General features: G+C 36.6%; 2 protein-coding genes across 2 annotated transcripts in view; one reads left to right on the top strand and one right to left on the bottom strand.

Annotated features, from left to right (window-relative positions):
• Positions 1–5,721, top strand: part of NUDT6 (nudix hydrolase 6) — a gene marked incomplete at its 5' end in the record, with an annotated part of 42,568 nt that extends 36,847 nt beyond the window's left edge. The window contains 2 exons of the mRNA XM_082838809.1: positions 672–726; positions 4,858–5,721. Of these exons, the coding sequence (XP_082694935.1) occupies positions 672–726; positions 4,858–5,255 (453 nt within the window). The 3' untranslated portion in view covers positions 5,256–5,721. The remainder of the gene's footprint in view (positions 1–671; positions 727–4,857) is intronic.
• A 1-nt stretch (position 5,722) lies between these two features.
• FGF2 (fibroblast growth factor 2) overlaps positions 5,723–24,697 on the bottom strand; it is a gene marked incomplete at its 5' end in the record, with an annotated part of 54,061 nt that continues 35,086 nt past the window's right edge. The window contains 2 exons of the mRNA XM_082838807.1: positions 5,723–5,912; positions 18,472–18,575. Of these exons, the coding sequence (XP_082694933.1) occupies positions 5,727–5,912; positions 18,472–18,575 (290 nt within the window). The 3' untranslated portion in view covers positions 5,723–5,726. The remainder of the gene's footprint in view (positions 5,913–18,471; positions 18,576–24,697) is intronic.

Consider the following 24,697-nt stretch of genomic DNA (forward strand, 5'->3'; position numbering starts at 1 on the left):
TGTCACTTCAGAATTATTTAAAATAAATTTTCCACATTTATCCTCATTCCTAGACGAGATCATCCCACCTGCCCCTCCCCATCAAAAAAAGAAATGTTATACAAAAAGCCACAAACTTCAACTAATCAATTTTATTCACACTTCCCATGAAAAGCAGTTACATTTGTACATAAAATCATTAACACAGAGAATAAGAGAAATCTTAAGATGAACATATCTGATTAGACACAATACATAAAGTAAATGTGAAAATTAAAAGTAGCATACTTTAGTGATTAAATTTATACTGTATTTTCTACTTATTTATAGCAGCATCAGTAAGATTCCTCTATTTTTTAATAAACTAGCAGCAAAATTTTTTTAACTACACAAGTTCAGTAGATGTTTCCCCCCCACTGTTTCACTCATACAGAATTTATCACATTAACCAAACAAAACCACTTCTAGTTCCTGAAGAAATAGGTGGGAAAAGGTTTCACAAGTCACCAGTTATCCCTAAAAAGAAGGGAGGCGTGAGGAAGGAAGCTGAAAAAAATTTGCGTGTAATTACCAAAAAATAAATTCTCAACCACCTTGACCAATTATGAGTAAATTTTGTGGCATCTGTGTGTGTTTGTGTATGTTAGTGAATAAAAGGTATGTTAACTTTATTTTCTGATTTTATACTGCAGTTGAAAAATATGTGGAAGTTTCCAGGAGGCCTGTCAGAGCCTGGAGAAGACATTGGTGTGTATATTACATATCTTTAATTGACTTGAAAATGTTGAGGAAATTCATATGTTTACTTTCTTGCTGTAGAGCTGAGAATAAGATTTTAACTTTTCTAATTGGTTTAGGCTAAGTCAGAAAATTTCAGTGAAGTTACTTCAGGGATGATATAAAATAAGCAGCAAAACTTCTAATATTACAACTTATTTCATTGTTATAAATAATACCATTAGGAGCATAACACTTGTTTTTCTGCTTAGGACTGCTTCTAGATTAATTTGCTTGAAAATGAGAAGCTTTGGATGTATATCAGTCAGGTTTAGCATTAAGGGTTATTTTGAATATAACTAAAATTGTTGGAATTAAACTATGATAAAACAAATTCTTGAGCATTCTATCACACAAGGATGAAGAGTAACTTTTAAATGAATTGTGAAATAAGAATTATTTATAAAGTCAATTATAGAACAGTGGTGACATAATTCTTCTGTTTATGAAAATTTTATCTACTGTTTATTTTGGATAGTCAGAAAGCCAAAACATAGTAAAATGTCTCATATGAGAAAGTCTGAAGTGAGAGATAACTTCCTAAAACAATTTACTGAGCTCATTATGTCAGGATTTTACAGGAAGGAAAGAATAGAAACTGAGTTTTCCTACCTATTCCTTAAACCATTGGGTCAAGTGCAGTCCCTATCATAATAAATCAACTCATTTCATATCAGTATTATTTGTCTGTGACTTTTTCCTCAATATGTATGTCCCCTAGTCTCTTTAGCCATCATTTATATGAAGGCAATGTCCTAAACTATTTTTAAGTATTTTAAATATATATATATATACTTGAAACGATTTTTTTAATGTTCCACAAATTAAAAATGCCCTATACATAGTATAGAATCAACTCCTAATATCCTATAAGTAAATTCACTACATTCAGATATATCCATAGCAAATTTTGTTTTTTAGGTACTTACTGACCTTTTGCTTAGAGTTTGCTAGGCCTTCTGTTGAAATAAAAAGGATTTTGTAGTGGTGCAAGTGTTGAAAGAGAAGGGCATTTATTCTAGAGCTCCTGATTATCTCACACTATCCTTATGTGATATGACATCATGTGAACTAGTTAAGTTTATGTTTTACATCCTTATCCAGTTGATACTGGGCAAACAGCAGTCTACAGGAGGTTTGTGTAGCTTCCTCTTCTGAGTCTTGCCTTCTCTAATGAATTGACTTTTGTCATTTGAGTTTTTATGGATAGTCTGAGTTTCAGATATATTTAAATGGAGAAACACATTTCCAAGCCAAATGTGTATAATTGTAGGTTTGAGTGTACTCCAGAACACTTCAAGTCCATATTATTAGGAATTCACTACTTTCTTTGTGTGTTTGTGGTTGTCACAACAACCCACCTATTCAGAGATCGTATATACACCTCACTATGTGGAAGTAAGAAAAAAGCAGCAATTGGCATTCACCACACTACCTAGGAGTAGTATAAATTGAGGCTTTGCCTCAGAACTGATAAAACCGTGGAAGCAGCTAGAAATGATAACTGACAGCAGAGATCTGGAAGACTATGTATAGAGGGCATTTCTATTTTGTAACAGTAAAATAATAGATTGTTCTTAATAATGAAGCCAGATCATCCAGGAACTATTTTAAATTATTTTCTTTAAGCTCTGTTTTTAGGAAAGTATGTAATATACTTTAGGTATACTGCCATCACAAATGTGCAAACATTCATATTGGCTCTTAAGCAGTAAACAGTAGTTAACTGAGAAGCACATTTGTTTGGAATCGTTCATTCTTTGATACTACTAGGTAAATGAAGCACTATTGTCCGTAGTGCTTTAAAAAAAAAAAAAAGCGAAACATTAAGGGGGTGTATACAAAATAGAATGCAATCCTTAGGTTTTCATATAATATAATACCCTAAGAGTACAATATATGTACAAGGTTAAAAATGGAGACGCTGCCTTCCTGAAAAACAATTTCATTACCACTGACAGGAAGAGCATCCCTGCATAGCCAAAGGTCTTTAAAGCAGGGGGGTCTGATCAGAGTTCATCAGTGTACCAGAGTCAGAGGGAAACACCAGAAAAACCCATATTCTGCACAGTTTTTCCTTTTATTTCAATCTAATCCTATTAAATATTAGAAAATAGAAATAACATATAAATTCCATTTCATTATTGTCCTTTAACTAAACAAAACACTATGACGTTTTTAAACATATCTTTCAACCAGCAAAAATAAAAACAAAACCCTCTTGGTTTTTCCTATGTTCTTCAAACCTATAAAACAGTTATTTCAATTTAGCTTACAGTACATTAAAATAATAAAGGTACACGAGAATAAAGCACTTTATCTAGATAGAAAAATCTTTAAAATCTTTGGAGAAGAGATTTCAATCTTAAGATGGAACGGGTTCTTCTAGATACAAAAGCGCTTATTTGCCCATTCAGTTTTTAGTCTAGTCAATAATCATGGATTCAAATTAAACGGATCACACTACCCAGACAGCGCCAATTTTGAATCAACTGCTGTGATGACTGCTGAGCAGGGCAGATTTCGCTCACCAGCCCCGTCCTGTGCTTCCATAACACACCAACAGGCCAGACTCAGGAACTAAATGCCAGACTCTTGATTAGTGTTGCTAAAAGCTAAACAAGACCCCCATGGTCATCTTTCAAAGTGTTTAAAGAATAAAAATAAACATTTAAACAATTTTTAACTCAGATCAGCAAATGACATGTAAAATTTAAGACTACTGCCACAATCTTTAACAAATTTAATAACAAACATGTATACTACTAAAAATTATCTTTCTTATTAAGGCAAGTTTTCCTTTTCTTAACATATAAATTCTTCTTTTATGTTTTCAGTTTAAAAATATAATTTCTAACCATGTTTGACCTAAGGCAAATCTCAGTTATAAGGGAAGTCCACATATATTCAAGTATGGCAGACAAACATCTTATATATTAAACACTTTTCCTGTGCATATTTCCAGAGCCGTTTATCAGAAAAAACATTGAGACATTTTTTTTTCTTTCAACGACTTGCTCTTCCTTGCCTATTCCTCACTAGTAGGACTACTAAAGACAAATATAATTGACAATTTGACAAACAAGAAAATGGAGGCATTAAAGGGTAGTTGAACAAAAATTTGTACCTGTGGCAATGGTGAAGCTTCCCAGCAAATAGGCAAGGAAGGCAGCTTTTTTAGGGGCTTCTCATAAAACACTTTGGGAGACAATGACAGAGCATCATAAAATTAGAGAAATCCCATGTAGGAGGTTCATCTGGATATTTAGAAAAAGCAGCCACAAAAATAAGTTATTGGCAATAAAAATCCTGTCCCAGAAATTTGCATATTATTGAAAAATCAGCCTTATAAAATGTGAAAACCCTAGTTGTATCATAAAATTCTGTAGATCGCAAGTTTTTTGAAAACTTCTGATGAAATGACTGCAGCATTTTGCTGTTGGAGGAATGAATCCAAGTTCTTTGAAATGCAGGAAACAAAGAAAATGCCAAAAAATTAACCATGGTGGGATTCCACTCACAGGATAACTACAAGAGCATAACAAAATGGTTATAAAGGAGTCTGCTCTATGACTTCAGAGGTTTGACAGTCCTAGGAGAGACCAGGGGAGAGTTGAATCATTTCATAGTTCAGTACATTCTGTAGCTCTCCAGACTTTTATAAAGAAGAGTGGATCACTTTTTCTCAATTCTGATGTTTATAAATTTAGGCAGTTTTGATGGGTAATCAGGAATAGGATAATAGTGAAAAAATACGTAGGAATATTAACTGCAGCTTTGCAACCTATGTTTTCACCTCTGGGGAAATAAAGCAGGAAGAATTTTTTAAAATGTGACTTTCAAAATATATATATAAGTGGGTAAGCCTGCAAGTAGCAGCCAAAGAAATAGTATTTCAAAAGCTTCTTAGATATACATTGGTAAGAAAATACTTCGGTACTTCAGGATGTCCAGTAAGGCAAAGAGTTTACATTGAAAACTTTATTTTCTTAGGGTAAAGTTGTGCTTTCTGAGCATTTAGAAAATGCTTCTTGAAAATCTTTGATGATTAAACTCCTAAAAATGTGATCCTTATTGATTTGTACATTTTCTTCTATGTAGGAGATACAGCAGTTCGAGAAGTTTTTGAAGAGACTGGTATAAAGTCAGAATTCAGGTCCCTCCTGAGTATTCGGCAACAGCACACCCATCCTGGAGCTTTCGGAAAGTCAGATATGTATATTATCTGCCGCCTAAAGCCATATTCATTCACCATAAATTTTTGCCAGCATGAATGCTTAAGGTGTGAGTGGATGGATCTCAGTGACCTAGTCAAGACTGAAAATACAACTCCGATCACCAGCAGAGTTGCTAGGCTGCTGCTGTATGGATACAGAGAAGGGTTTGACAAGATTGATCTGACCATGGAAGAACTTCCAGCAGTTTACACAGGCTTGTTCTATAAAATCTATCACAAGGAATTGCCAGACAGTTATAAAACTATGACAGGCATGGATTAAATTTATATTTACATGGTTTTAAAATGTTTAAGTAAATTGTACCTGTAGATTAATGTGTGCCGTATTATAAGAAGTAGTGGACATTTGGGTTAACTAAATATCTGACTTAAATTTTCTAATGTCTGTGATTTCCATGAAGAAAACTTGTTTGTACGTATGCACATTTTAAAAGCCTCTTTTCAAATGAAGCAAATGTATGAAAAAGATTGTAGCTGTAAGTAAGCTTCACTGGATAAAGGCAAATTCTATATAAAAAGTGGAAGTCTATGCATTTTCCAGGAATTTTTGTTGTTGTTGTTTTACTAAGGCAATGGTTAAATATTTTACTGTTAGATAAAAGGTTATCTGACCAGTTACGTAAACTGAGCAGATAGCTGTATACATTTTTCTTTTCCTTTCATCAACAAATTTCTAAAATATACCTCTTCTTTCATGAGGTATATGAAATGAGATCAGATGCTGCCATTAAGATCAGCTCTTAGCAGACATTGGAAGAAAAAGTATAGCTTTCTGCCCAGGTCCTGTTTTGGGTCCAAGTTTATACTGCCCAGTTCGCTTCAGTGCCACATACCAACTGGAGTATTTCCTTGACCGGTAAGTATTGTAGTTATTAGATTCCAATCGTTCAAAAAAGAAACACTCGTCTGTAACACATTTCTGAAAAACAAAGGAAAAATTAGTAGTTGTTGTCATACTTTTCCGGTTAAATATTTAATGACAGTACACAGTGCTTTGGGTTCAACAGGACGATCAAACTAGTGAGACTCAACAGGCCAAAATCTGACACAATCTGAGTCTGCAGAAAGACACAGGACAGGAACACAGCGTATCAGCAGGACAGTTTCAAGCACATTTCTTCGGAGGAGCAGTCCAAGGACCATTCTCCAGCCCCACGATGGACAGGTCAGGTGCTAGGCAGCAGGAGCACACAGGTGGCGTAGGAACCACACTGGCTCAGACTTGAAACATCCCATGAACATAGATTTCAGTGGTCTCCAAAAGAGACATACATCCAGTAACAAGAAAGACCTAAAAGTGATTAATAGCTCCTGTAGTCGGCTTCTAGAGATAAGAATTTTACTGGATATTTACTTGGCTTTAATGTTTTGACTACTGTTAACTGAACTTTTAAAAACTGAAATGCAAACTTATCTAGTTTGCTCATTTTTTTTTGTAACTTACTAAGAAAGTAACTTAAGTGCAAATAAATCACAGGTAGCCTTACAAAGAAGCATACATTGCACAAGGACCCAGCTATACGATACCCAGGGCTGTCTCATGATTTTCAAAGAGATTCAAATGTAATAACAGTGGCACGGATACTCTGTAGCCAATACTTGCTACCTTTGTTAACTGAAGTTAACCTGTTTTACTTTATCTTGTCACTTTTTAGTGCCACCAATAAAAATCTTCCTCTTTCTCTATTCCAGGTTTAAGGTCAGGAGTCGAAAAGTAAAGAGTGAAAGGAAAAGGCATGTAATCATAAAGATAACATGAAAGGTCAGCACTGAGCTTCATGGGCTAATTTCCCAGAAATAGACCTAAACCACATCAGTCAGTTATCCTCAGGACGTTGATATGCTCATTTTTTGGTGTTCAGTCAGCCTACAGGGTGCCCCACCTTGCTAGTTAGCACTCCCTATAATGCTTGGCCAACTGGGATACATACCATGCCAGTAATATTTGCCTTCTCAGCCAGTTGCTTGTATTTTAGAGAAAAGAAATAGTACCAGGGATTAAGTGGATAATATTGATACATTATGGAAACCACAGTTTGTTTTTTTTTTAAAAAAACAGAGGTTACTTGTACCTTTTTACACAGAGGGGAGAGAAGGAAATTGTGCCTCTGTGCTGAACATTCAGACATGTAAGTTTACTAAACAGCTGATGTGCACTTGAAAACAAACTGCACTTTTTTTTTTTTTTTTTTTTTGCAGTACGCGGGCCTCTCACTGTTGTGGCCTCTCCCGTTGCGGAGCACAGGCTCCAGACGCGCAGGCTCAGCGGCCATGGCTCACGGGCCCAGCCGCTCCGCGGCATGTGGGATCTTCCCAGACCGGGACACGAACCTGCGTCCCCTGCATCGGCAGGCGGACTCTCAACCACTGCGCCACCAGGGAAGCCCCAAACTGCACTTTTTTAATGGGTAGTAGAGCCAAAATTCAGTCTCAATAAAAGCATGCATCTAACATCGCATTTTAAGCAATTTTCAGTTCTCTCCATCCTAAGTTTACAAATCATCTTCATTGGTTGTGATGTCAATAATCCTGTTAAAAAGTGATGCAGTGTAATTTTTTTAACCTTTATAAACATATTCACAGAGCTTTTTTCCTATACTCAATGTTTAACTGCTCACCATTTCAAACTTAAGAGAAAAGGAGATCTTCAGAGGACATCACAGAGGAAGTGGGTAAGTAGCTTCTAAAGGCTTACAACAAATTGTGCCTTGCCTTCAAGCCTTAGTTTATATAGGCCCAGGAGCTGGGAAATCCCTTAATTCATGGTTATTGACTGCTCTCATGCATATCATTTTATTTAAATGCCACAACAATCCTCTGACATAATGTATCATATATACTCATTAACAAATGAGGAATCTAAAACTCAAGGCTCATAGGTCAGGAGACTAGGATCGACATATATACACTACTGTGTATAAAACAGATAACTAATGAGAACCGACTGTGTAGCACAGGGAGCTCTACTCAGTGCTCTGTGGTGACCTAAATGGGAAGGAAATCCAGAAAAGAGGGGATATATGTATACGTATAGCTGATTCACTTTGCTGCACAGCAAAAACTAATGCAACATTGTAAAGCAACTATACTCCAAAAAAAAAAATAAATAGATAAATAAAATCGGGAGAATAAATAAATTAAACTCAAGGCTCTTAGTAACTTATTTCAGATTGTGGATACCCTTTGCCCATGTATCCGTCTGACACCTTTTCATCAAATTACATTTTCCTTTATTTTCCTTTATTTTTTTTAATGTAAGAATAATTTTGGGATACAGAAAGCACACAGCTCAAATAATGCATTTATTCATTTAACGTAATTTTTTCTTCTAGGCGCTGGGATACATCAGTGAACAAAACTGAACAAAGATCCCTGCCTTTGTGCTGGTCCGATTCTCACTGGGGGAGACACAAAATAAGCAGTAAGCATAATTGAATAAATTGTAAGCTACAATACGATAAATCCTATGGGAAAAAGTAAAACTGAGAGGATAAGAGGGATGGGGGATGGTGTGGGTACAGATTAGGCTGCAGTATTAAATAGCACGGCCACAGTAGGCTCCACTGAGAAAGTCATATTTGAGCAAAAACCCCTGAAGGGGCTGGAGTTAACCCTCCAGATACCAGAGAACAACATCCCAAGCAGACAGGGAAAAGCCAGTGTAAAATCCCTGCAACAGGATCTTGCCTAAAGTGTGTGAAGGGCAGCAAGGCCAGTGGAAATGAAGCAGAGGGTTTGAAGGGGAAAGGAAATGAAGTCAGAGAGGTAATGAGATAGGAGATTTATAGGCTATTGTAAGTATTTTGGCTTCTATCCTGAGAAATTGAAAAGCCATTGTAGACTTCTGAGCATGATCTGACATTTTTCCAGGATTACTCTGGCTGTCAAGATTACTCTGGGCCAAAGGCAGATGCACATACAGATACACCCATTAGAGGCTTGCTCAGTAACCTAGACAGAGAGGGAGACTCAGACCACGCCGGTAGCAGCAGAGGTGGTAAGAAGCTGTCTGCTTCTGGATGTATGCTGCAAGTAGAGTCAACACAGTTTCCTGACACATCAGATGTGCAGTGTAAGATATAGAGGAATCAAGGGTGGCACTGAAGTTTATGTTCTAGATGATGGACTTGCTGAGATGGGGAAAGCTGTGAGGGGGAACAGGTTTTATAGAGAAAGATTAGGAATTCAGTTTTGGACATGTTGAGTTTGAGATAAATATTAGATGTCCTAAAGGAGATAAAGAGTGTTTACTGAGCGCATACTCTGCAAGAGACAAACCACTTAACCTTCTTTCCCTCTTACTAACGCTAATAACCACAGAATTGGAACTTGAAAAGTACTAATTTATTTGGAATGCTGAGAAGTGTTTTAAGTTACAATAATTCCAATAATCCATATTCTCAATTCTAAAAGGTATGGAATCTAAAAAATGAATGTAGATGTACATGTATGAGAGTAATATAAATCTGTCATGCATCAGCGGTAGGCCACACCTCAAGACTTGCCTGAACATTATCCACATGAACTAGCTTAGCTTATGGTCCTGTATAAGGGGCACAGTAACCATTTGTTGATACTGGTAACAGTGATGCTAATGATTTTAAAGATGGTGCTGGAAATCTGACCCCTTGTAGGGGCATCTGAATAGGAAAGAATCAAACAGAGTTTGAAAAGGCATAATCAACATTTTAAATAGTTTGATTTGTATTTTGCCTGTATATTTAATTTACTTTGAAATTTCAAAAAGAAAGTAAACTGATGTGAGATATTTATACATAATGAAAAACTGACCCTAGGAAATGGTAGGAACCACGTTTCTCACTATTGGAGTGGGTAGTTACAGACAAGCCAGCAGGGAAGGCTAAAATGGTTCATGTGATACTGTTGGATTAGGGTTGGATAACATCAGTATGTACTCATTTTTAAATATAGAAATATTTATGGTTAAATATAGATGGTTAAATGTAGAAATATTTATAGTTATGTGTATATATATATCCAGGTTGGTATATGCCTATATTCCTTGCTCGGTCAGATAAGAGGGCCTGGAAGCAGACACACCTCGGTAGCAACAAGCACGCCCAGATCTTGGTTTCTGATGCCACTTTCTAGTAGAAGGAACCAAGCCTCCTTAGAGAAATGGCTCATTCTGGGCTGGAGTAGGGAATATACAAGATGAGACTGGAGCACTCTTAGAGGACATGAAGTAAGGAAGTGCTCAAAAAAACCCGCATTGACTGGGGTATGTCAAAGAATACAGGAGCCAAATGAAAAAGCTCCCAAGAGCCAAAGCTGAAACAATGTGAACAACAAAATAATACAGTTTTGGATTATAACCCAAAGTACAAAATAAATATCCATACATATATACTGATATACATGATTAACTAAATAAAAGAAGTTGTTTCTCATACAAAAGAATTCCAAATAATTTATGCAGATACTTCCTCCTCAAGGAGACGGAGCATAAACCTCCCCCGCCCCGACTCCCATCTCTTAAATGTAGACTGTGTATAGTGACTTTCTTCCAAATACAGTATGGAAAGGGGAAAACAGCAGTAACTTTACAGTGGAGACAAACACTACCTCAGCCAGCTGACCAAGGTTAATATTATTAGTTATAAGCATGTTCCCTGAAACGATACAATGAAAGTAGTACTTTACCTCTGTGACCTACCTCCCAAACACTCATAACCCATGTCTAATCATGAGGAAAACATCAGGCAAACTCAAAGACCTTCTAACAAATACTTGACCAGTACTCCTCAAACTGTCCAAGTAATCAAAAAAAGGAAAGTCTAAGGAAATGTCATGATCTAAGGGAGACTACAGAAACATGATGACTAAATGTGGTATCCTGGAACAGAAAAACGACATGAGGTAAAAATTAAGGAAATATGAATAAAGTATGAACTTCAGCTAATAATGATGTATCAATATTGGTTCATTAGTCATGACAGGTGTACCATACTAATGTAACATGTTAATAGGAGAAGCTGGGTGTGGAGTATACAGAAACTCTCTGTACTGCATCTTCACAACTTTTCTGTAAACCTATTACTATTCTAAAATCAAAATTTATTTTTAAAAAAACCTGACCTTAGGGCTACAAGTATGACCACAAAAAAAGAATCTCAAGTAACTGAATTTAGTAACTCTAGTTACACTATGAGGGATAAAAGCATCTCATTCATTTCTGTGCTCTACAACATCCAAATACAGATCATTTATTTATATATACATATACACTTTATTTCACCATACTATAAATGCCAGGTGGGTGGAGATTTTCTTCTGTTGTTTTTCTTCTATTCTATTGCTATATCAGTGCCTGGCACATAGTGATCAATAAATATTTACTAAATTAATGAATAAATGAAACTTTTATATAGGTTACAATAAAAATACCATTCAGTGGCACTGCAAAATCTAAATAAGAACAAAGGAACTAAGACCAAGGAAAATCCAGCCTAAGTACTGAAATACAGAATATAGTCTAATTTTATGGACTAATTTAGTCCCTGAGGAAACTAAGCCAGTTGGCCCACTGACTATCCTAACATCTGCGAGGATCTTTATGAGCCAGGAAACCTGGGTTCCAGTCTTGCCTTGATCCCTGACTATCTTGTATCTTTGAGTGAGCCACTTAACCGCTCTGAACCTTACTTTTCTCATCTGTAAAATAAGACTGGGTTAGATGATCTTTAAGATCCCTCCCAATCTTTAACAATTTTTAAGCCTTTAAAACAATCTTAAAGCCCTGGCATACTATAAGAAAAGAACTAGAGTAAATTCTCCTCCCCCTGCCGCCCCCCACCATCCCCTGTCCTTATGTATTGGCCTCAGAATTCTCGTGCACTGCTAAATGTTAGATTGACCCTTATGCTCACTCCCCCATGCTCTGTTTTTTGGATTGTTTATTCTTTTACAGTACTTTGATTTTGCAGTTTTGGCTTATGAGAGAGTTTGCTCAACAGGAGTCCAAGAATGCTTTTGCTTACACAGCTTCTGAGAATTAAAAACAGACATGATGTGTAAGTATCAGTGTTGACTATTTCAGAACAAACTAAGAAAGACACAAATTGTAAAAAGTTTAAATTTAATCTTAATATTGTAATATATATGCAGCTTACGTAAAATTTTATAAGATTGGATTCTAAAAGAAGCAATAATTCTTATTAAGCAGTAACCTTTGCATTTAATCTAGTATTTTCTCTCTTAAAAATGATATTCTTCTTTACTGCATTTTCTGACAAATTTAATCAGTATATATCACCATTCTGTAGAAGTGAACCCTCAAAAATCTCTAAGTTTCATTTCCCCTCAAGTAAGAAAGTTATTCAATAAGTAAAAAAAATTTTACTTTTACAGTAATTAAATGTATATTCTCAGATACGATACATAACTTTTGCATATTTGACTCTTACGGATCAACACAGATCACACACATTCTAATACTTACTGAATTATTTTGTTTAGGTTATCACAGTCTGTCGCATAATATAGAAAACAATGTGCAACTTTCTAGCAGCTAAAGACCAGGCAGATTTTTTCATACCAGTGCTAACACTGAGGTTGTTTGGTGATTTAAACTTAAGACTACAGTTAACCTCATTATATGCAATTTTTGAACATAGAAGAAATCATAGATCCTAATATTTGTCCTGGGCTTCTGTTGTTCATAGCAACAAAATTTATTTTGCTATGGAATGGAATACGGAGTCTGTTGTATATTAAAGAACTACTCAACTTCAGCCTCCAAATTTAGGCTTTGGCAGGTAAATATAGTTACTCTGAGTCTTTTTTAATACTCTCAACTGGTAGTAATCAACCTAACCTGACTCTTAGAAACCAAAATGTGTTATTATCCAGCATGCTCTTCTTTCTGAGGGGAAACTATAATGTTTTACAAATCAGTGTAGGAATCGCACACAGGATAAAATGCAGAAGAACCCAGGGATGTGCCGTAACGTAGCAATCTGAAATGGGGTGGGGCCCTGTAGAAGAAGAGTGGGAAGAATTATGCCTTTGGCAAATGCAAGTTCATAAACCCCAGTGTCTCTAGGTAATAAGGAACATCTGCATCCCCAAATGATGGCTACTGGTCACAACACTGGACTTATCCCAAAGTTGTTTTGCTTTGTCTTTTTTTTACATGCCAGTTGTCTCTTCCCATTGTCACCTGAGTGAGGTCCCTGCTGACATCCCCAGCTACAGTGTCTTTCATCATCAGTGATTCGTCTCAACCTGTTAAACAGTGGAACAGATGCTATCAATAGCCAAGGGTCAAGACTTTTAATTTCTTGCCTGAAAGTTGCTATTGTTGACAGCTCAGTGCCTGTGGATCCGACTCAGAGGAAAATATGCCACCTCCTGAATCAACACCACCTTCTTGGTTTGGGGGTAAGTGTCCCTTGTTTTAGGGACACTTACTTTTTCATCTGAAAATTGACACAGCCCACCCAGACTAATCTGAAAAAGGATTGCTGCTGAAGAGGCAAGGCAGCGAGCCACACAAATTGAATGGTAAGACCAGAGATTGACTCATGACCTTGGCATGGAATAGATCCAGTGACAGGAGCTGGAACAACTGGATCTTGGCTGGTGCCTTTCCTCAAAGAAAACTGATAAATCCTGAATATTCCATTTATGTGTAACAGCTGTGGCATTGTCCCTGCAGAGTTTGTGATAAATTTCTGAGCATTGCTAAATTAACTCTTACTGTACCAGCTTGAAGGAAATCTGTTGTATCTGGAAGAATTAACACACATCCAAGGGGACAGAAATATATTTAAGACTAAATAGAATGCTGTGACCTTAATCTTGTGAAAGGTCCTGCTTAGCTAAGGAAGAAATTAGAAAACACTGTTTTATTTTATTGTTTTATTTGTTTATTTTGTGCTTCTGATGGTACAGAATCAACAGTTTGGGAAGCTTAATGCCTGTGTGCCAAGAGAAGAGGTCAGAATTCTCTGAATTCTAACTTGTAGAGAATTCTCTAAGAATGTGAAGACAGCTCAGGTTTTAGGTCTAGTGTCTTAAATTGTCTCCTCTTTTACAGACTCCAGTAGTTTCAAAGACTCACTGTAGAGTAACTTCTCAACCTAAATGTCCATTGACATTTATTTACAAAACAGAAACAGACTTACATAGAAAACAAACTTATGGTTACCAAAGGGGGAAGAGTGGGGAGGGATAAATTAGGAGTTTGGGATTAGCAGATACAAACTACTATGTATAAAATAAACAACAAGTCCTAGTGTATATATCACAAGGAACTATATTCAATATCTCGTATAACCTATAATGGAAAAGAATATGAAATATATATATATATATATTTAAAATTGAATCACTTTGCTCTACACCAGAAACTAACACAACATAGTAAATCAACTATACTTCAATTTTTTAAAAAAAATATGTAATAAATAAGGTAGAGGAGCTTCTGTTTTCATCACTTCTGACAATTATTTTTATCATTACAGATGAACCTGTGTTCCAGCCTGTGTTCTCAAGATAAATAACCCCTCCAATGACTATCTTACAGGGCCACCATGATTACCAGATTACTGGATCTTCTAATCGCTTTAAGTGGAAAACCACAGGGTAACAATCTGAAGTCACAAGACAGACATAGCAAAGTCTAGAGCTTTAAAACCATTTTGACTAGTGCCAATTTGACTAGCGTTGTCCGTAGTTGAGACAGAAGCAAATGTTGTATGTATTTACTTTCTTTCCTCCACCACCTTTACTGTCTGACAGTAGCCAAATCAACACTATTGCAGGAGACAAAGTGATGCACACTGTGTTTTGTTACATCCTGAGGTGAGAAGAGTAGGGTTATCCCCTCTTCTCTCTACAAGGTCAAGGTCATCCAAAATTACCCATTGATTCACTGTCCTGGAAATATTTTAAATGCTACTTCAGTAGATTCCCAAAGTATTACATCATCCCTTGAGATAACAACAGGCTGGTTAAAAAAAAAAAAAAAACAGTGGAAGAAGTGAAAGTTCCAAGTAGTTAGCCTTTCATAGCTATGTTTTTTTTGCCTAGGAAACCTCATCCATTTCCCCTGCTTTAGCCGCCGCATATATGCTTACGACGCCCAGATCTATAGATCAACACAACACCTCTCCTCTAAACTCCAGACCCCCAACTCCAACTATGTAGTGAACATCTTCACCTGAATTTCTCTTAGGCACCTCAAACTAGATAAGACTAAATAAATGAGAACCTGTCTTACCTTTTCCCAGAACTTGCTCTTTTCCTCTTCCCCTTTCTCATCTACCTCCTCATCCAAACTAGAAACCTGGATGTCATCTTTGACTCTTTCCTCGACTCTACTCATAACTCGGGTCAGCCTCAGTGCTCACACTTTACTCCATCCTCTTCATCCTGTCACTGCCAGGTTCTGATCATCACTTGCTTGGACTATTCCCATGGCCTTCTAACTGGCCTGTCTCCACCAGCCTTGGACCCCTCAAATCCGTCCTCTGCGCTGCTGCCAGAGAGCTCTTTCTTGAATTCAAATCTCATGTGTCTCTTAAAACGCTTTATGGCTTCCCACTGCTGAGAGCAGCATGGTGCTATCAGGTACTTCAGCAGGCAGTTTACCTGCTTCTCCAGCCTCATCTCTTCCCCTCTACCTTCTATTGCCTTTGCACCTTACACTCCAGCAGGAGTGAATTGTAATTCTGGAGAAACCCCTAGTAAGCCTTCCGCATCCATGCCTGTGCCACGTCCTAGAATTATCTATATCCTGATCTCCATTCCTCTGTTCCCGAACTGCCTGATAAACTCCTTCCTCTACATTATGTCAAATCCTCTTGGTAGGTCATTTTTCCCAATCTAGACAAGTTTAATCGCTCCCTTTCCTTTATTTCTACGCATACATGCAGCACATAGAAGAACACACCGAAGCCACCCCTTACACATTATTACGAATACTTATTTACACTTCTGCCTTCCCAGACTGTCACTTATTAAAGGCACAGGCCATTTTGTATCCAGTTTTATAACCCTAATGCCTAGCATGGTATCTAGTATACTGTACACTCAAAAAATACTAGCTATTGAAGAGGATTCTAAAATTTATTCAGTTACATAAAAAGAGCACCACTACACTGAGACTTATTTATCCTACAAAAATCACATAAATATAATAAATATATCTTTGTCAGATGATCAGATGGTTGAATATTCTTTTTCTCTGTAAGTCTGTTTCAGTCCCTTCAGAAATCCAACGATCACATACAGATGGCCAAGAGGCACATGAAAAGATGTTCAACATCACTAATCATTAGAGAAATGCAAATCAAAACTACCCAAGAGGTATCACCTCACACCAGTCAGAATGGCCACCAGCAAAAAATCTTCAAACAATAAATGCTGGAGAGGGTGTGGAGAAAAGGGAACCCTCTTGCACTGTTGGTTGGAATGTAAATTGATACAGCCACTATGGAGAACAGTATGGAGGTTCCTTAAGAAACAAAAAAATAGAGCTACCATATGATCCAGCAATCCCACTCCTGGGTATATATCCAGAGAAAACGGTAATTTGAAAAGATAACATGCACTCCAGTGTTCACTGCAGCACTATTTACAATAGCCATGACATGGAGGCAACCTAAATGACCAGCGACAGGAATGGGTAAAGAAGATGTAAATATATACACAATGGACTATTACTCAGCCATAAAAACGAATGAAATAATGCCATTTGCAACAACATGGATGGACACAGAAATTATATACTAAGTGAAGACAGAGAAAGACAAATATATCACTTATATGTGGAATCTAAAAAAATGGTACAAATGAACTTATTTACAGAACAGAAATAGAGTCACAGATGTAAAACACAAACACAGTTATCGGGGGGAAAAGGGGAGGGATAAACTGGGACATTGGGGTTGACATATACACACTACTATGTATAAAATAGATAACTAATAAGGGCCTACTGTATAGCACAGGGAACTCAATACTCTGTAATGACCTATATGGGAAAAGAATCTAAAAACGAGTGGATGTATGTATAACTGATTCACTTTGCTGTACAGCAGAAACTAGCACAACGTAAATCAACTACACGCCAATAAAAAATTAATTAAAAAGAAATCCAAAGATCTTCACTCAGAAAAAAATTCAAAAACTAAGCTCAAAACACCACAACTGCTCAGTACTATTAGATCCATTCTGTGGGGAAAGCTATGAAGTGCTATATAACTGGCTGCTGGTATTGGTATTATGGCTGTGGTTTGTATATACACGCACTTTTAGGTACATGTCTTATCTACTCCCCCAATGAGACACAAGTACAATCTGTGTCTTTTATACTGATCTGCTTCCCTGCGTCATTCCCCACACAGTGTCTGCTCAACAGACATACAATCCTGGTTGTAATAATAATGGTGAAGTTGACAGGGAGCCTGTATTAATGGAAAGAATACTAGCCAGCAGCAAGGACCCTGGAGTAGTGTGATAAAAAGTAAAAAAACAGAGAAGTCCCTGCCCTTAATGAGCTTATATATAAATGAGAAGTAACATGAGGAAGTAACAATTTTGAGGACCTATTATGTATAAGACCCTGATTTTGGCACGACATAAATTATTTAGTCCACACAAAAACTCTGAGATACAATCTTTATTGTCTCTATTTTATAGTACTCTAAATGGCAAGTGTTTCTATGTCATATTTGAGATAAGCTTAAAAACTCATACTCAAAATTTTATATGTCCATCCCAGTGATCTTCAGACAACTGCACAATATAAAGATTTTTTTTAAACTATAGTTTTAGGGACTTCCCTGGTGGTGTAGTGGTTAAGAATCCGCCTGCCAATGCAGGGGACACGGGTTCGAGCCCTGGTCCAGGAAGATCCCACATGCCGTGGAGCCACTAAGCCTGTGCACCACAACTACTGAGCCTGCGCTCTAGAGCCACAACTGCTGAGCCTGCGTGCCATAACTACTGAAGCCCGTGCTCCACAACAGAGAAGCCACCGCAATGAGAAGCCTGCACGTTGCAATGAAGAGTAGCCCCCGCTCGCCGCAACTAGAGCAAGCCTGTGCAGCAGCGAAGACCCAATGCGTCCAAAAGTAAATAAATAAATTTATTAAAAATATAATTTAAAAATAAGACTATAGTTTAATAGCTTTGCAGCAAAGGCAGTAAAATGCAGTGAATTAGAGTTCCTGCTCTAGAGTTCGACTGCCTGGCATGCCCTCCTGGCGTGCCATCCAGGCTCTGCCTCATATGACCTGTGTTTCCTTGGTTACTTTATTACTCCCTCAGAACTTCAGTTTTTGCGTCTGTGAAATAGAGTATAATACTCTATTTTATAGGATGAATGTGAAGATTAAATGATATACCTGTAAAACCCTTAATAAAGATTTAATAATACCAATACTAGTAAATTCATAGCAATAAAAGCTAAATTTAAAAAAAGTACAAAAAGAGAAAACATTACTTACAGAAGCCAGTAATCTTCCATCTTCCTTCATAGCAAGGTAACGGTTCGCACACACTCCTTTGATAGACACAACCCCTCTCTCTTCTGCTTGAAGTTGTAGTTTGACTATAAGTAATGGAGAAAAAATTACCTTTGTAGCATCATAGAAAAAAGAGGCATCTACACGTTTATGCAACATGCAGGGTAAAGACAAGAGGCACTTGTGCATCCAGCCAAGGAGCTGGGGGACAGGGGCCAGATGTCAATTAAATTCTGTTAGAATGAGAGGCAGACCCACTAAAGTATGAGTGCCTCTTGACTCCCTTCTCAATCCAGTGTCAGTGAGCGGATAAGAGTGACAGATGGAGAATTTTTTTCCCTTCACGTGTAATTAGCCTCCACTTGGCCCTGTTAACTACTTAGATTTTTTTTTAATGAACATATTTTAAGAGTACATAATATATAAACTACTTATGAGAACTTCCACACTACTGCCTAACTTTAAACTCTTGAAAAGTTATTTTAACCAATTCTTCACAAATAAGATATAATTGCTCACTATTATCTTTTGGTTTGTATTTCCTTGAGTTTCCTCACCTTTTATTTCTAGCTTCCCCTTCAATACAATACCAAATGCATTTATCTTTCTTTATGGAGGGATTGTGATGTATAGGGTTTTTTTTTTGCAAATATCTATTGGGAAAACAAAATGTTTATGCTTAATTTGCTTATAGTGTGATGAAAGATTTTCAGAATGTAAGATCCTGAAGAGGATGACCTATGTGTTACACTACATTATCAATATTAAGCAGACTGTTGAAAAACAAAAAAATAGATATTACATGATGATGATAATGCCATAGGGACAAATAATCATCTAATTAATTCAGTTAAAATTAAGTTCAAAATTTGTTTTGCTATTCAGAAGCAGCATTCTCCTGCCTAGAACAGCATTCCCCAAGATGTATTTTGGCTAACAGAAATTACTTAAAAAACAGGTTCTGGGGCCAAGTAAATTTAGGAAATTCTTGGTTAAGTCAAGTTAACTCTTTATTGTCAAACTTCTCAGAACTTTGCCTCTCATAACCTGCATTATAAATCACCATAAGGGGATCAAGTACACAGTGTGTATAAAATGTGCTTGGGTCCCAGAACAAGTTTTTTCATAGGCTTTTCTGTGGCCTATAAACGTATCTAGGACATTCTTGAGAGCAATAGAAAAAAGCAGTGAATATTCAAAATTTTAGAAATCAGAATAATATTATTTGGATAACATTAGAAACATTAAGTAAATTTAATTTTCCCAGGTGAACCCGGACAGCTAGGAAACATGGCACGAAAAGGCAATGTTTGAAAAATTCTGGAATTACTATTAACTTTGTTAGACATAATTATGTCATAGTAATTATGTTTTAAATTTTTTCCTATCAGGTAGAACAACATACGGGTAAAATGAGATATAACATCTGGGATTGGCTTTAAAATATTCCAGGAAAAAAATAAAATATTCCAGGAATCAATATTTTTTTAATAAAATGGGTGGGATAAATAAAACAAGATTGACTAACCTATGTCAATAGTTATTAGAAGCATGGGAGTTCATTATTCTCATTACTTTATGAATGTTTGAGAATTTACATTTTTTATAAAAAGATATTTGTTGGACATTTAATGTCTGATTCTCCTCTGTACCAGTCACTCCAGGTGAAATTCTTCTACAGAATCTTAAAAGACAGTACAAAGTAAAAGGAATATAATCAAGACATGAAAACTAAAGGGAAGGGAAGCCCAAGATTTACTTTTAACAAATATAAGCAAAATTAATGATTATGAATAAAAATCCTTGTATATAGCTCTAAAGTGATGTAGATAAGCCGTATTAATTATGGATGCATTTGCATCTCTTTTTAACTCATATGGCTGTATAAATGCTCCTGAGGCAAGACTGCATAGTCAATCACTATGCTTTTTTCCCAGCACTTTAGCAATAAACTATAGCCTAGCTCAAGCCCACCATCTTATAAATGTGTATTACTGGTCATAAGGCAGATTATGGATATTAATGTGTGGTCAGTACCTGCAACTCAGTACCCAAAGTAAATGTCATCATTCACTTATTCATTGGCCTTTCACAGATTTCTTGGGATTCCACATTAGGATACTGTCATTTGATAAGCCACTAAAAAGTAAACACTAATTGTAGACGCCTGAAAAGTGTTTCCATTAACATATAACTATAAAAATATAAACTTTAAGGGTTTCCCTGGTGGCGCAGTGGTTGGGAGTCCGCCTACCGATGCAGGGGACACAGGTTCGTGCCCCGGTCCGGGAAGATCCCACATGCCGCGGAGCGGCTGGGCCCTTGAGCCATGGCCGCTGAGCCTGCGCATCCGGAGCCTGTGCACCGCAACGGGAGAGGCCACAACGGTGAGAGGCCCGTGTATCGCCAAAAAAAAAAAGTATATATATATATATATAAACTTTAAAAGTAACCAGAGCCTGAAAACAATAAGAAGCTGGAAAATCCACAAAATCATAGATTTTCTTTAAAAACCCATCAGAGCTGAGATGCAAAGAGACCTAAGTAAACTAAATTTCACATACAGATGATCCCTTCCCCCACCAAAAAGATGACCTGCTTCCATCTTTCACAGGAAGAAGACTAACCCTATCAAAATGGGGAGTGTAAAGAAACCAGCTGAACTTTCACAAACTTCTAAGTGCTGCTGACGTGAAGAACTGGATTTCTAAGGAGCCCTAATCAAACAGCAATTCCATACCCACCTGCCAGTTCTCTCCTACAGAGCTTGCACCTAGTGCACAACCATCACACACCAGAGGCAGAGGACAGAACAGAAGGGCTAAGAGATCCTTCTGAAGCACCTAAGGCTTTGCTGAGTGCAAAGCAGCAGTCCACTGACAGCTGGGAGTGGAACAGAGCTGAGAGAGAGCCCTTTGAGAATCACTGAGCCTTCACCAAATGAAAAGCAGGATGAAGAGAGATCTTCAAAGACAATGGTAGATTTCAAGAGCAAGGATAATCCTGACCTACCCAAATAGTTAATAGCTGGGCTATTTTTGTCTTAGACAAAATGGAATATGAGAAAGTACTCAACCCAAAAGAAGGCAGTAGAAGAGGAACAGAAGGACAAAGAACAGATGGGGAAATTAGAAAACAAATTCCAAGATGGCAGATTAAACCCAACACATCAATAATTGAACTAAATGTAAATGAACTAAACACTTAAAGGAAAAATTGTCAAGAAGTTAAAAGGCAAAACCCAACTATGTTGTCTACAAGGAAAGCACATTAAATACAAAGATACAGGCAAGTTGATAGTAATGTGGGAAAAAAATATAAAATGTATAATCCTAATTATAAGAATGCTAGTATGGCTATATTAATATCTGATGTGGACTTCAAGGCAAGTAGTATAACTAGAGATGAACAAAGTTATTTCATAATGATAAGAGGGTCAGATACCTCAAGAAAACATAATAATTTTAAACATGTAGCACATAATAATAGATAATGTGCTATAATAATAAATTGCCTGAAGCAAAAATTGACAGAAGAAATAGATCAGTAAGGATATGGAATATAAGAATAATGTTATCAGCCAACCTGGCCTTTTTTTTTTTTTTTTTTTTTGAGATCAGGTAGGTTTCATTTACCTGAAACTTTAGTCTCTTAACATCATTGTCATTTGAAAACTATGCTAAAAAAAAATTAACTCTGCCAGCATGGTAAGTGATCCTATGCTTATTTGCCTAGTGGACTTGTACTATTGGTACCCCTGGTACTTTTGTTTTTTAACAGTCTGAGACATAGTTCATGTATGATACAATTCATTTAAAGTGTACATACAATTCAGTGGTTTTTAGTATATTCACAGAGTTGTGCAACCATCACCACAATCAATTTTAGAACATCTTCGTCATCCCACACCTCCTATGGTTCACCTCCTATGTCCCCAATACCACCAACCCCAACCCTAGGCTACCACTAATCCACTTCCTGTCTCTATAGATATGCCTATTCTGGATATTTCATATAAATGGGATCATACAATATGTAGTCTTTTGTGACTGGCTTCTTTCACTTAGCATATTGTTTTCAAGGTTCATTCACATTATAGCCATGTATCAGTACTTCATTCTTTTTTATTGCCAAATAACATTGCATTGAATAGAGAGACCCCATTTGATCTACCCATCCATCAGGTGATAGACATTTGGTTTGTTTCCAATTTTTGGCTATTATGAATAATGCTGCTATAAACATTCAAGTACAAGATTTTGTGTAGATATATGTTTTCATTTCTCTTGGGTATATACCAAGAAGTCAATATGGTAACTCTATGTTTAAATCATTTGAGAAATTGTCAGACTTTTCCAAAGCAACCATTTCACATTCCCACTAGAAATTAAGGGTTCCAATTTCTCCACATCCAGGCCACATTTGTGATAGTCCGTGGTGGTGTTTTTTGTTTGTTTTTTCTATTATAGTCGTGCTAATTGGGTGTGAAGTGGTATCTCTTAGTTCTGATTTTCATTTTTCTGATGTTGAGTATCTTTTCATGTGTTTATTGGCTACTTGTATATCTACTTTAGAGAAATGTCTATTCAGATCCTTGGCCCATTTTTTAGATTGTCTTCTTCTCATTGAGTTGTAAGAGTTCTTTATATGTTCTAGATACAAACTCTAATTAGATATCTGATTTGCAAATATCTTTTCCCATCCTGTGGCTTGTCTTTTCAGTTTCTTGGTATTATCCTTTGATGCATAAACATTTTTAATTTTCATGAAATCCAATTTATTGATTTTGTTTTTTCATTGCTTGTGCTTTTGGTGTCATATCTGAGAAACTACTGCCTAATCCAAGGCCATGAAGATTTACGCCTATGCTTTCCTCGCAAGAGTTTTAGTTTTACCTTGTCATTTAGGTTTTGATCCATTTTGAGTTAATTTTTGTATGTTGTATGAGGGTCCAGCTTCATTGTTTTACATGCGGATGTGCCTAAATTGACACTTAACGATCACTACACCCAAAATCTGCAGAATATATATATTTTCAAGGAACATTCCCAAGAATAAATTATATGCAGGCCATAAAACAAGTCTCAATATACTTAAAAGGGCTGGAATCATACAGAGTGTAATATGAGAAATTAATAACAATAAGACATCTAGAAAATCCCACAAATATTTGGAGATTAAGCAATACATTTCCAAGCAAAACACATATCAAAGAAAGCACAAGGGAAATTAGAAAATATTTCTAATTGTATGATAATAAAAACTCAACATGCTTAAAGGGAAAGGTATAGCTTTGGAAAAGCAAAAAATCATGAAAATCTCAGCTTTTACCTTAAGAACCAGAAGAGCAAATTAAGCCTAAAGTAGTAGCAGAGGGAATACATACTATGTAAAAATTACACAATGGAGTATATATATATTAGTAGAAAATAATCCCAAAGAGCTAACAGTTATTTCAGCGTAATAAGAGGAAAATAATATTTTACTTTCATACACTTTTTGATATTTAAAATTTTTTTCTCGGTTGAACATATGTTACTTTTATAACAAGAACAATGTTAGCATTGTCAGAATTTTTAAATAATGTAGAATAAAATGCCAAGTGTATGCCATATTAAACATGAAATAATTGCAGTCATGAGTTCCAAGAGGGAAATTTCTCAATTAAAAGCGATGTAAGAAATGTATCAATCAAAAGGAATGTGTAGGGCTTCCCTGGTGGCGCAGTAGTTAAGAATCCGCCTGCCAATGCAGGGGACACAGGTTCGAGCCCTGGTCCAGGAAGATCCCACATGCCGTGGAGCAACTAAGCCCGTGTGCCACAACTACTAAGCCTGCGCTCTAGAGCCCATGAGCCACAACTACTGAGCCCGCGCTCTAGAGCCCATCAGCCACAATGACTGAGCCCATGTGCTGCAACTACTGACGCCCGTGTGCCTAGAGCTCGCGCTCCACAAGAGAAGCCACCACAATGAGAAGCCCGCGCACCACAACCAAGAGTAGCCCCCGCTCGGCGCAACTAGAGAAAGCCCACGCACAGCAACAAAAACCCAATGCAGCCAAAACTAAACAAATTAAAAAATGTATTTAAAAAAAGCAATGAGTAAACCTTGATGAAAGCAAACCAACTATAAAAATTACTGTAAGACCATAGGAGAAATTTTAATACTAACTGGATATTTTATACTTCTCAGGGAATTTTTTAATT

This window comes from Leucopleurus acutus (genome assembly GCF_964270905.1).
Source record: "Leucopleurus acutus genome assembly, chromosome: 4".
Classification (NCBI taxonomy): Eukaryota; Metazoa; Chordata; class Mammalia; order Artiodactyla; family Delphinidae; genus Leucopleurus; species Leucopleurus acutus.